Source organism: Heptranchias perlo, chromosome 18 (genome assembly GCF_035084215.1).
Source record: "Heptranchias perlo isolate sHepPer1 chromosome 18, sHepPer1.hap1, whole genome shotgun sequence".
NCBI lineage: Eukaryota > Metazoa > Chordata > Chondrichthyes > Hexanchiformes > Hexanchidae > Heptranchias > Heptranchias perlo.
Genome location: NC_090342.1, coordinates 15,985,798 through 15,998,008, shown reverse-complemented (window position 1 = coordinate 15,998,008; position 12,211 = coordinate 15,985,798). Strand labels below are relative to the sequence as shown.

Below are 12,211 nucleotides of genomic sequence, written 5' to 3'. Positions count from 1 at the left end.
CATTCTTTGCTGAACTTCACATTTTTGGAAAATGCGTTAAAGAATTTGCTTTTGTATAGGGCCTTTCATGACCTCAGGATGTCCCAAAGAGCTTCACAGTCAATGAAGTACTTTTGAAGCGTAGCCACTGTTGTAATTTAGGGAGACATGGCAGCCAATATGTGCATAGCAAGGTCCCACAAACAGCAATGAGTTAAATGACCAGATAATCCTTTTTGTAACATTGGTTGGAGGATAAATATTGGCCATGACAACTCCCCTGCTCGTTTTAAAATAGGGCCATGGGATCTTTTACATCTACCTGAGAGAGACCTTGGTTTAATGTCCAATCTGAAATGTCAGCCTAGATTACATGCTGAAGTCTGCAGAGCGAGGCTTGAACCCACGACCTTCTGACTCAGAGGTAAGAGTGCTACCATTAAGCTAAGGCTGACACCTATGTCCCTAAGAGATATCAGACTTGCTCTTTCCATGTTGGAGTCATTTATAAAAGTCTTTTTAAGCACTGAGGAACCGCCAGGATAAACTTGTGACTTCAATCTTCATTGCAGCTGTGGCTACATCAAATTTCACTCACTTATAGTATCCCATAATAGAACAAAGTACAAGGAAATATAGCAACAGCACATTTTAAGAACAATAGTAATAAAACATCTGTTGTTTATTGTGAGTATTTATTTTAACATGTTCTTATTTCTTCTCTGAAGTAGAAATTCCAGCAGCCAAACTATTTACAGCTAAATGTTTACATACATTATATACAGCCCAAAAATGAATTCACGGTGATATATTTCTGCTCAGTATAGTACTTTAAAAATGCACAGACAATGTTACACTTAACAGGAGGGGTTGAATTTATGATTCTGTTCTTCCTGGTAAAGTATTACACAAGAATATCTCATACGGATACAAAATTGGTATTGTCCTATAACAGAAATAAATACATTTCTTTTATTTTCATAAATGTACATATATTTTATAGACATCTGGATTTTTAAAAAACTTCAGAAGCTGCAATTGCCTTTCATGAATATTTAATTTCTAAAACACCTTTTGGATTTTTCGTATTTCTCTGGTTGGGTTTTGTTGGGGTATTCTATTGAAAGTTGTTTACAAGCATGTCTTATTTAGTGCTTTAAAACAATTTTCGATACATAATTATTGCAAAAACTTTGCATATAACTGTTGCTGAACTACTTAAATTTAGTTTTGGAAAAGTGCAGTTCTCTTTACTAAAGATACAGTTCTCAACAAAATAAATCACATAAAATGTAGATAATTTAAGTAAATACAGGAATGAATATGCAGTCTATTCTGTGATTTAAATGGGTCATTTATCTTAGGCCAGGAAGCTTTTTGTCATAATATTACAGAACTGTCAAAAAAAGAAACAATATCTTCAATAACTAAGCAGAACTGACTTTACAATGTCAAATAATAACATGCTGTAGTGATTTAAAGTCTGGATTTAAGCCCCCTGTCCCAATGGATCACTGTGTTTAAAAAAAATCACTGGAAGAATGCTGTGTGTTGTTGAGTTTGGCACTTTGACCCATTAAAATCACAAAATGTAAAGCTCAGATATAACCCTTTAAATGATCAGTTATCATATTTTTAATGCAACATGTTTTCAGAAATGTCTTGAGTCATATGGACATGCGAGTGCTATTGGACTGATCCATCTAGTGGCACCAGATAGTTTGAGTTTGAAGGTAGGACACATGCACTTCAGTTATTTTATACATTGAGCGGGCGAAGGGGGAAAGAGGAAATGAAGATGCACATCATGCACAATACTCACAATGAGTTGCAGGTGAAGACACATTTTCTTTCTCGCCCTCTATCATACACATATATAGTTTGGAAGGAGTGAGGGGTGGTTACATTTCTTGTGTCAATGGGAGAAGTCTTAAATATTAAAATTATTTTTCTTATAACGAATCAATAGAATGCTATTGTATAAGGACAAAGTGTTAAATTAATTAGAGACATCAGTTGTAACAAAATGAAATTGAAAATATGGAATGGAAGTGCTGCTGTGAGGTGGCTGTATGCAACAAATCTATGGCAGTCTTTACATTTGAAACCAAGTGCACCCAGAACCTGAGAGAGATTATACAGCATCTGAGTGGTGTTTGAGACTATTATGAGATAAGGTAGTTCTGGTAATAATATCACCTATGCTCAAAATAATTTTTTGTACTCCTTATCTGTGAGACAAGCTGCATGGAAGGAATTAGTAGCTAATTCATGAGACTGTACATTAAGTTTTGAAACTACTGTGTATATGCTGAAAAAGTTGTCACACTTTTCAGCAGTGAACTTAAATTTTAAAAAAATGTTTAATTATAAAGTTTTCATTGGTTACATAACTGCAGTGATCAGTATGTCAACATGCCAGTCTGGGGAACTGCCCGGAATAAATGAAGAAAAGAGTTACTTGGATCTTCTGGTTTGTGAAGGTTTTTCACATAATTTGTTCTCTGCCATATCCTTTGCATCTTAAATGTTTTGCTGGGAAGGGACCATACATAAAAAATACATGTCTTTTATTAAAAAAAAAGTTTAGAACTATCTGAAACAAACCAATTTGCATGAATTATTTTGTTGGTCCTTCACCACAGTAACCTAATGACAGTGAACAAAAGTTACTGATGACTGTTGACAGGTCTCCATCATCTGGTAAGTGGATGGTGCTGAAATATCATTTGCTGAGCCACAGGATGTGCCAGTGGCAGTGCCTGGACGTGTTACCAGTTCTTGAGTAGAATCACATGACTGTTTCTCTGCATCTTCTGAATTTATAGAGGCCAAACTTCTCTGCTTTGATCTCCTCCATAATTGGCCATGCTTCCTCAGAAGTCCAAGATCATCTTTGAAATGTGGGTTAAAAAGAATGTAAAGCAAGGGATTTAGGCATCCTGGCAATGGTAGAATCACTAGAAGTATTGACTTGATTACTTCTGGACTAATAACCGTGAGGTTCAACAAGGAAGAAAATGATAGGAAAGCCACAGGGCAGTACAGAATACAATTAGTGAAGAGCAGCCAAGCAACATGTTTTACCATTGAGCAGTCCCAAAGGTTGTGCAGGTCTCCCTTTTCCAAACCGCAGTAAAGCTTTGTGTAGGTTATTGTCATTACAAGGAAGCAAAGAGAGTTCAGCAAGACTAACGCCACAAGAAAGCCTAAAGTGGATGGTTCCCCAAAGGGTAGTGGAAAGCAAAGTGGAGAAATCCCATAATCTCCAATGTGGAACAGTGGAAGCATTGCTATTATGGATGCCAGAATCACACAGAAGGTAGCTGCTATCTTGATGCTACCCAGGGTTTTTCCTTGCTTTGAATCACATTTTGTGGATAGACTGCGTTCAACTGCTGCAACTGTAAGTAAGAAAATGGACATTTCTGAAGCAAAAACAGAGAGAAAACCTGCAATTTGACAGCCAATTCCGTTCTCCCACCATGCTCCATATTTTGCAAATCTGCCTAATGTCAACAGATCCACAATTGCCAAAATACCACTATAAACCCCCATTAGTGTGTTAACTACTGACATTAGACCTATTAAAAGTTTTGGTGGGGAAAAAAATGAGGGAGATCCAAAAACTGTTGTGGCGACTAAGCCATTGCAAACAAGAGAGAGCAAAACAATAGTCCACACACCAAGACGTATCATCCAGCTGCCAAACAGGTGATCACATGGCTTGAAGGGTCCTAAAATTAAGAAGAACTTAATTAATTTTGGTTAACATGTTACCATTATCACTTTATATCAAGGAAAATCCACATAGTGAGGGTAATTTTGACTATGCGATAGAGTAAAATGGGTGATAGTGAATCGGTAGCCCATTGTACATCTCTCCCGATTTTTATTTCCATTGAAGTCATTTGCTATCACTTGTTTTACACTATCTCACAAAGTCAAAATTACCTCCAAGTGAAATTTAGTTTCAACATGTCTCTAAAAGGAAACCATTTTAATAAATGGCAACTGTTCAACATTTTAGTTATTACATTAAAAGCCCTATTTTGTACTTGAATAGAATCAATGCAATAAAACTACCCTAATTTGTTTTTTCAAAACTTACATGTAAATCATACTTTTTCCAAACTCGGTGTAAGCTGGGCTATACTGAGTCAGACTAGAGTGTTGAGCATATTTGTTAAATAAAACATCCAATTATATTGCAAAATCACAAGTTGGATGAGGATGAATCAGACCATTTGGGCTTGTCCTAACTCACCCATTCCCAACATTTAACTGTTTCTTAAAGGATTCCAGGGTAATTGTCTCCAATACCCTATCAAGAAGTCTACTCCACACATTGATCACTCTTTGTGTGAAGAACTATTTGACATCAGTCCTAAATTTACCTTTTGTTAATTTGAAGTTTTTGCTAATTAAAAGTTTTGGTAGGAAGTGAGAACCCTTGCTAAGTTTACCCTTGCTAAGTTTTCCCTCCCTAACCCCGGGGTTGCTGAAGTCAATTATCCTGCCACTGTTGTGGTTGGGATCACTTAACTTGGCATAGACCAGGGATCGAACCTAAACCTTCCTGGTCTCTGTGATCAGCTACTCACTTGTGGAGTCATTGAGGGAGCCCATACTTGAGGTTTTTTTAAAAAACAAGATTACAAAATAATTACCTTTTTCTTTTAACTTACCTGGAGTTGGAGTGCACTGGACAGAATGATGGACTTTAGGATCATCTTCAAAGTCAAGTAACAAATCATCTAGGTCCTGATCATCTGTATGTTACATATAATTCAGCAGTCAGTTATGTATTATATTAATTTTGTCTTGTGTCTAGAAACATTCAGTGATTGGACTTCTATTTCATTAATAGGCAATAAAAATTTCAACCATATAAATGTTGTAAAATGCTGCTTTCTTACGTTATCCTACAAGTTTTTACCCCTTAACAGACTTCTCAACTATGCTGTAAATTCACTTACATTTCAAAAAATGCATAAACAGTAAAACTAATTGTCTCAATGTTTAGTATTAAAATAAAGTAAAATTGTATGAAATCATGGCAAATTTCATCATTCATTCTTTGAAAACAAATGAAAAACTTATAACTGTGCTTTCAATTTTGATGCAAGAATAGCTACAATAGACTTAAATACAATGCTTTAGAGCTAAATTTCAAAACATTAGATTTTGCTTATATCAATGAAATAGCAAGTAAAAGAAAGATGACATTTAACCATTACCTTGACCAGACAGCATTCCAGCATCCTGTTTATGAGCTTCATCGTCACTGTTGTTCTCAGCTTTCTCCCACTGATTTGAGAGTTTGTAGGAATTTTCACAAGATCCATATGCACAACATTGGTAAGCATATGGCATTTCTAGCACTCTGTCAATTTAAACATCAAAGCATTAAGGGACAGGAATGATAATACCAAAAAATCACCGCAGGAAGTCTCTCTTTTTTGGTCACCTGGGACTTGTGTGGAAACCAATAACCATGTTTAAGAGTCTATGGAACCAAGCTACTGAGAAATACAAAAAGGTAGACTGTTTGCTTGATCTGGAGTGCACACACTTTCTTCGTAGAGACAAATGTGTCAGCCGTAGCTCAATGGTAGCAATCTTGCCTCTGAGTCAGACGGTTGTGGGTTCAAGCCCCACTCCAGGGACTTAAGCCATAATTCAGGCTGACACTCCCAGTGCTGTACTGAGGGAGTGCTGTACTGTCAGAGGTGTGGTCGTTTCAATGAGACGTTAAACCGAGGCCCATCTGCCTTCTCAGGTGGACTTAAAAGATCCCATGGCACTATTCGAAGAGGAGCAGGGGAGTTCTCCCCAGTGTCTTGGCCAATACTTATGCCTCAATCAACATCACTAAAGCAGTTAAATTGGTCATTGGTAGCACTTTCGCCTCTGAGCCAAAAGGTTGTGATCATTGCTGTTTGTGGGATCTTGCTGTGTGCAAATTGGCAGTTGCGTTTCCTACATTACAACAGTGATTACAGTTCATTGGCTGTAAAGTGCTTTGGGACGTCCTGAAGCCATGAAAGGCGCTATATAAATCCGAGTCTTTCTTTATATTGCGCTTATCTAAGTCCAAAGAGCTTGGGTGCAGGTTAGGTCAAGCCTTATGGATCCAAAAGTCTTTATCTGGATAGTTATCTACCCTAATCATTTTATGTGGGTGAAGAGCTCACTATTTCAGTTTTGCTTATTGAACTGAGTTACTTGAGTAAAAGACATTTAATCATTGGGACATTTTACCTGACTGTGCTTAATTCTATCTAGAATCAAACTAGAATCAAACTATGTGGGATAAATATAAAAGGTTACAAAAGTGCACAACTAAATTACTAGTTCAGTGTCCACATTTCATTTATAGTTCCTTCATATCACTGTTGCAAGATCCATTTTAATTTGTCAGTGAAGCAGATGCCATAATGTTGAAAGCATTGAGAATTAAAAATACACGAGTGCGTGCAAGTTTTGGAAATATAAATTCATAACATCTGAAAATACTATTGTTTTTTTTTAATATGCTTAAATTTGTTTTTCAGTGTTCATGAGTTTCATTTGTAGAGCAGGATACAATGATGCACATCTACAACATGTGTATGTATTTTATATGATCATAAATATGAGGACAGATCAAGTGTTCAAGTGTCATATTTAACACAGAATCATTGCTTTTTCAGGGGTGTTACTACAGATTGTTTTCATCATACAGATCTTACTCTTGCTCATATACTCGTACAACAAAACATACCCATCTGGTCAATTCTTGCATATTGACCCACAACCTTTCTTAAATTACTTGCATGGTAAAGCCACCTCTTAGTGACTAAGAATAAAGTGGAAGTAAGGGATGTATTTAAATTGTGTGCTCTTACCTCAAGTTATGGAGGCTTTCTATTGGCAGCAAATCTTGTAGAGCTTGATTGCCTGTTATTTTTAGATGTGTTAATCCACTTAATCCAGACACAGGAAGAGATGACAGAAGATTGAAGGTGAGGTCACTGCATGAAATTAATATTGGTAAGTGAATCAATTACAAATTTGTGCATAGAGCTTGAGCACAGAGGTTGGTAAAGACACAGTGAATCTCTAATGGAGTGAATTGCTAGCAGAGTGAGGACTTTCAACTGGGAATTTGGTGAATGTGGGAATTGGGTGCAGAGGGGGGAGGTGGTGCTAAGTGATTTAAGCCAAGGGACTATAAACTAGTCTATCAGCTTTAAAACTTAAATAAAAAATACATGAAATTAAAAAACACACATGAAATTAAAAAAAAGACTAAGTAATTACTAATTATTTTGAAATCAAGCTAAATCCATTTACTAAATATAATCTAGATCTCAAGTGATTCTATTAGACCTAGAAATAAACTACTGATTAAATAAAAACTAGGAATGGCAGTATAGGCTGTGTGTCGGGACTGTAATATGTGGGAATTTGTGGACAGTGAGATTGTCCTGGATTGCCACATCTGCAGTAAATGTCTCTGGCTCAGAGTCTATGAGCTGGAGTGTGAGTTAGAGACACTCTGACACAAAAGGGAGGGGGAGGTAGAGAAGGAGGTCTCGCAGACATAGGTCCTATCCAACAGGTACGAGGTACTTGATATCTGCGAGGATAAAAATGAAGGCTGTAGGGAGGATACCAAGAATGCTAACCATGGCACTGTGGAGCATGAGGCAGTCCAAGGCAAGTGTTGGGGGGGGAGGAGGGGTGGAAGACATCAGAATAGAAAGATTGTAGTCATAAGGTATTCTATAATCGGAAATAGATAACGACCTCTCACAGTTGCGACCGAGAGGCCAGGAGGGTGTGTTGCCTATCTGGTACAAGAATAAAGGACATCTTGGAGCAACTGGAGAGAAACTTGGAAAGGGAAAGGGAGGGGGAGGGGGAGGATCCAGTTGTTCTGGTCCATGTCGGCACCAATAACATAAGGAAGAACAAGCAGAAGGTCCTGCTAAGGGAATATTAGAAGCTAGGAACTAAATTTAAAAAGTAGGACATCACGGGTGGTAATCTCAGCTTTACTACTTGAGCCACATGCTAATTGACATAGGGATAGGCAGATCAAAAAGGTGACTGCATGGCTGAAATAATGGTGTGGGAAGGAGGTGTTCCATTCCATGGGACACTGGCACCAGTACTGGGACGGGAAGGAGCTGTAACACTGGGATGGGCTTCACCTGAACCGGAACAGGACCAGAGTGCTAGCGGAAAAGATAAATAGGGCGATGCATAAGGCTTTAAATTAGCAAGATTGGGGGAGGGTCCTGATAGCAATAACAAAAGCTTAAAGATAAAAGAAATAGGAGATGAGTGTAAAGGTTAGACCAAGGTAAGGAATACAGATAATATAAATGGTCAAGGAACAAATACAGTTATAAAACAGAAGTACTAAAGGACTGTTAAAAATAAAGTAAAAGGAACAACTATTAAAGATGAATTAAACTGCCTGTACAACAATGTGCACAGTGTCCAAAATAAAATGGGGGAACTAGAGGCAATAATCCATAGCAAGGAACCAAATGTAATAGGAATAACTGAAACATAGCTACGTCAAGAACAGAATTGGCAACTAAATATTGCAGGCTATAACATAATCAGAAAGGATAGGGAAGGAAGGGGGTTGGGGGTGGGGGTGGTGGAGTAGCTGTACTAAATAGAGATAACATAATGGCAGTAGAAAAAAGGGACATAACTAACCGAAGGATAGTAACAGAATCCATATGGATTGAAATAAAAGATAAGAAGGGTATACTACGGACCACCCAATAGGGGAAAGGAGGCGGAGAAAGAAATATGTAAGCAAATGTGTGAAATGAGTAAAGGACATAGAATAATCATGGGAGATTTTAACTATCCCCAAATAAACTGGCAAGAAGAGGTAGGAAAAGGGGTACAGGGAATGGAGTTTTTACAATATGTGCAGGACTCCTTTCTTACCTAATATGTAAAAAGCCCGAGAGAGGAAACTGGATCTCGTAATGGGAAATGAACCAGAACAAAGAAGAGAAATAAACGTAGGGGAACATCTAGGCAATAGTGATCATGACATAATAAGATTCAAGATAAAGATTGAGAAGTACATAAGTAAGACAAAGACCAAAGTAATAAATTGGAAAATAGCTGATTTTCAGGGGATGAGAATGGACTAGGGAAAATAAACTGGAAAAATTTATTGATAAACAAGGAAATAGAACAGCAATGGGAAACATTCAAAACATGATCAATAGAGTCCAGGGGAAATATATCCCACTAAAAAGCAAGAACAAACTAGCCAGTAATGATACAGCATGGATGAATAAAGAAATAAGGGCAAAATTGAAACTAAAGAAAAAGGCGTACACCAAGTACATGGACAACAAAGGAGAGGATGATGAAAGGGAATACAAAAAGGTTAGGAAAGAAGTTTTAAAAAAAATTAGGAAAGCAAAGAGAAACTACAAAATTAAATTATCAAGGAATATAAAGAAATAGTAATTTATTCTGCAGACATATAAATAATAGAGAAATCAGGATAGGAATAGGGCCACTAAGGGATACACAAGATAAACTCACAGGTAATGACAGCGAAATGGCAGAAATATTAAATAATTACTTTGCCTCAGTATTTACCAGGGAGACTAACATGGTCATGAAATCAGAAGAGATCATCAAAAAAGATATAAAGACATTTAAGATAGAAAGTGGGGAGATAATTGATATAACCAAACTTAGAGAGGATAAAACCCCAGTTCCGGATGGATTGCATCCACACATATTAAAAGAAGTTGGAGGGAAGATAACAGAGGCACTATTACATATAGATAAAAGTTCATTAAAGGGAATAGTGCCAGAGGACTGGCGGACAGCTAATATTATTCCTATATTTAAAAAGGGAGGTACAACCAGTCCAAGGAACTAGACCAGTTAGCTTAACGTCAGTGGTAGGAAAGATAATGGAATCCTTGCTCAAAGATGTAATAGAAAAACATCTAGAAACAAAAAATATAATAAAGAATAGTCAGCATGGATTTCAAAAGGGAAGGTCATACTTGACCAATCTTATTGAATTCTTTGAAGAAGTAAAAGAAGGGGTTGACAAGGGTAATGTAGTAGATGTAATATATTTGGATTTTCAAAAGGCTTTCAATAAGGTACCACATAGTAGACTCATGACTAAGGTCAGAACATGTGGAGTCAGGGAACAAGTAGCAGAATGGATAGCAAGCTGGCTACAAAACAAAAAACGGAGAATAGGGGTTAAAGATAGTTACTCAGACTGGCAAAAGGGTGGGAAGTGGTGTTCCACAAGGCTCGGTGCTGGGACCACTGTTGTTCACTATTTAGATAAACAATTTGGACTAGGGAATCGGAAGTACAATTTTAAAATTTGCGCATGACACCAAATTGAGGTATAGTTAATACCGAGGAGGACTGGGACAAAATATAGGATGACATTAATAAACTTGCAGAATGGGCATATAATTGGCAAATGTATTTCAATATAAATAAATGTGAGGTATTACCTGTTGATAGGAAGAATAAGGGGGCCACATACTGCTTGGATAGTAAGAGTCTAAATGGGGTAAAGGAGCAGAGGGATCTGGGGTTACAGATATGCAAATCACTAAAGGTAGTGATGCAGATTAATAAGGCCATTTTTTTTAAAAAAAAAGCAAACCAAGCACTGGAGTTCATTTCCAGAGGGATAGAATTGAAAAGCAGAGAAGTTATATTAAACTTGTATGGTAGAACCTTGGTTAGACCACACTTGGAGTACTGTGAACAGTTCTAATCTCCATATTATAAAAAGGATGTAGAGGCACTGAGGAAGGTGCAAAAAAGATTTACTAGGATGATACCGGAACTGAGAGGTTATACTAATCAGGAAAGATTGCGCAGGCTGGGGCTTTTTTCTCTAGAAAAGAGAGGACTGAGGTGTAACCTGATAGAAGTCTTTAAGATTATGAAAGGGTTTGATAGGGTAGACGTAGAAAAGATGTTTCCACTTGCGAGGGAGATCAGAACTAGGGTCCATAAATATAAGATAGTCACTAATAAATCTAGTAGGGAATTCAGGAGAAACTTCTTTACCCAGAGAACGGATAGAATGTGGAACTCGCTTCCACAAGGAATAGTTGAGGCGATGCATTTAAGGAGAAGCTAGATAAACACACGAGGGAGAAATGAATAGAAGGATCTGCTGATAGGGTTAGATGAAGTAGGAAGGGAGAAGACTCGTGTGGAGCATAAACACTGGCAGGGATGTGTTGGGCCGAATGGCCTGTTCTGTGCTGTACATTCTATGTATTAAACTTTGGGAGTTACATCTGCTGAACCATAACTCCAGCATTTCCTGTACATGACATGATTGAGGAAATACAGTAAATTGGGAAATGAATGCAAAGAAATTTCAAGTAGCCTGAAACTGCCAGCAATTTAATGCACAAGTAATATTGCTGAGAGATTGATTCATCACAGGGCATTAGTAATGAAAATGTAGTACAGCATTTCTCACCTCAATCAGACCCGAATTGTTAACTCTATTTCTTTCTTCACAGATGCTGCCTGACTTGCTGAGTATTTCCAGCATTTTCTGTTTTTATTTTAGTCACTCTGTACAATGTGTAAATTTAACATGATATCTGATTGAGCTATATTACTTGTGCATTAAATTGCTGGTAGTTTCAGGCTACTTGAAATTTCTTTGCTGGAAATACTCAGCAAGTCAGGCAGCATCTGTGGAGAAAGAAAGAGTTAACATTTCGGGTTGATAACCCTGACGGGTCATCGACCCGAAATGTTAACTCTATTTCTTTCTTCACAAATACTGCCTGACTTGCTGAGTATTTCCAGCATTTTCTGTTTTTATTTCAGATTTCTAGCATCTGCAGTATTTTGCTTTTGGTATAGAGTGACTAGGTAAGTTCACATGTTTTAACTTTCACACAGATTGGACAAATCAAATTGGCAAAAGTAGCCCTGAGGAGGAGTTCATAGCGTATATTCGGGACTGTTTCTTAGACCAATACATCGGGGAACCAACCAGGGAACAGGCCATTTTGGATCTGATAATCGGTAATAAAACAGGATTGATGATCTCAAGTTAAAGGATCCCTTGGGAAGCAGTGATCATAACATGATAGAATTTCACATCCAGTTTCAGAGCGAGTATCTTGGGTCTGAAACTACTGTATTAAACTTAAATAAGGGCAATTACAAAGTAATGAGG

General features: G+C 37.3%; 1 protein-coding gene across 1 annotated transcript in view; it reads right to left on the bottom strand.

Moving 5' to 3' along the window:
- Nucleotides 1–643: 643 nt before the first annotated feature.
- LOC137334620 (leucine-rich repeat-containing G-protein coupled receptor 5A-like) overlaps nt 644–12,211 on the bottom strand; it is a 139,109-nt gene continuing 127,541 nt past the window's right edge. Inside the window, exons 15-18 of the mRNA XM_067999438.1 lie at nt 6,870–6,995; nt 5,220–5,365; nt 4,668–4,751; nt 644–3,716 (exon numbers count right to left, since the gene is read on the bottom strand). Of these exons, the coding sequence (XP_067855539.1) occupies nt 2,629–3,716; nt 4,668–4,751; nt 5,220–5,365; nt 6,870–6,995 (1,444 nt within the window). The 3' untranslated portion in view covers nt 644–2,628. The remainder of the gene's footprint in view (nt 3,717–4,667; nt 4,752–5,219; nt 5,366–6,869; nt 6,996–12,211) is intronic.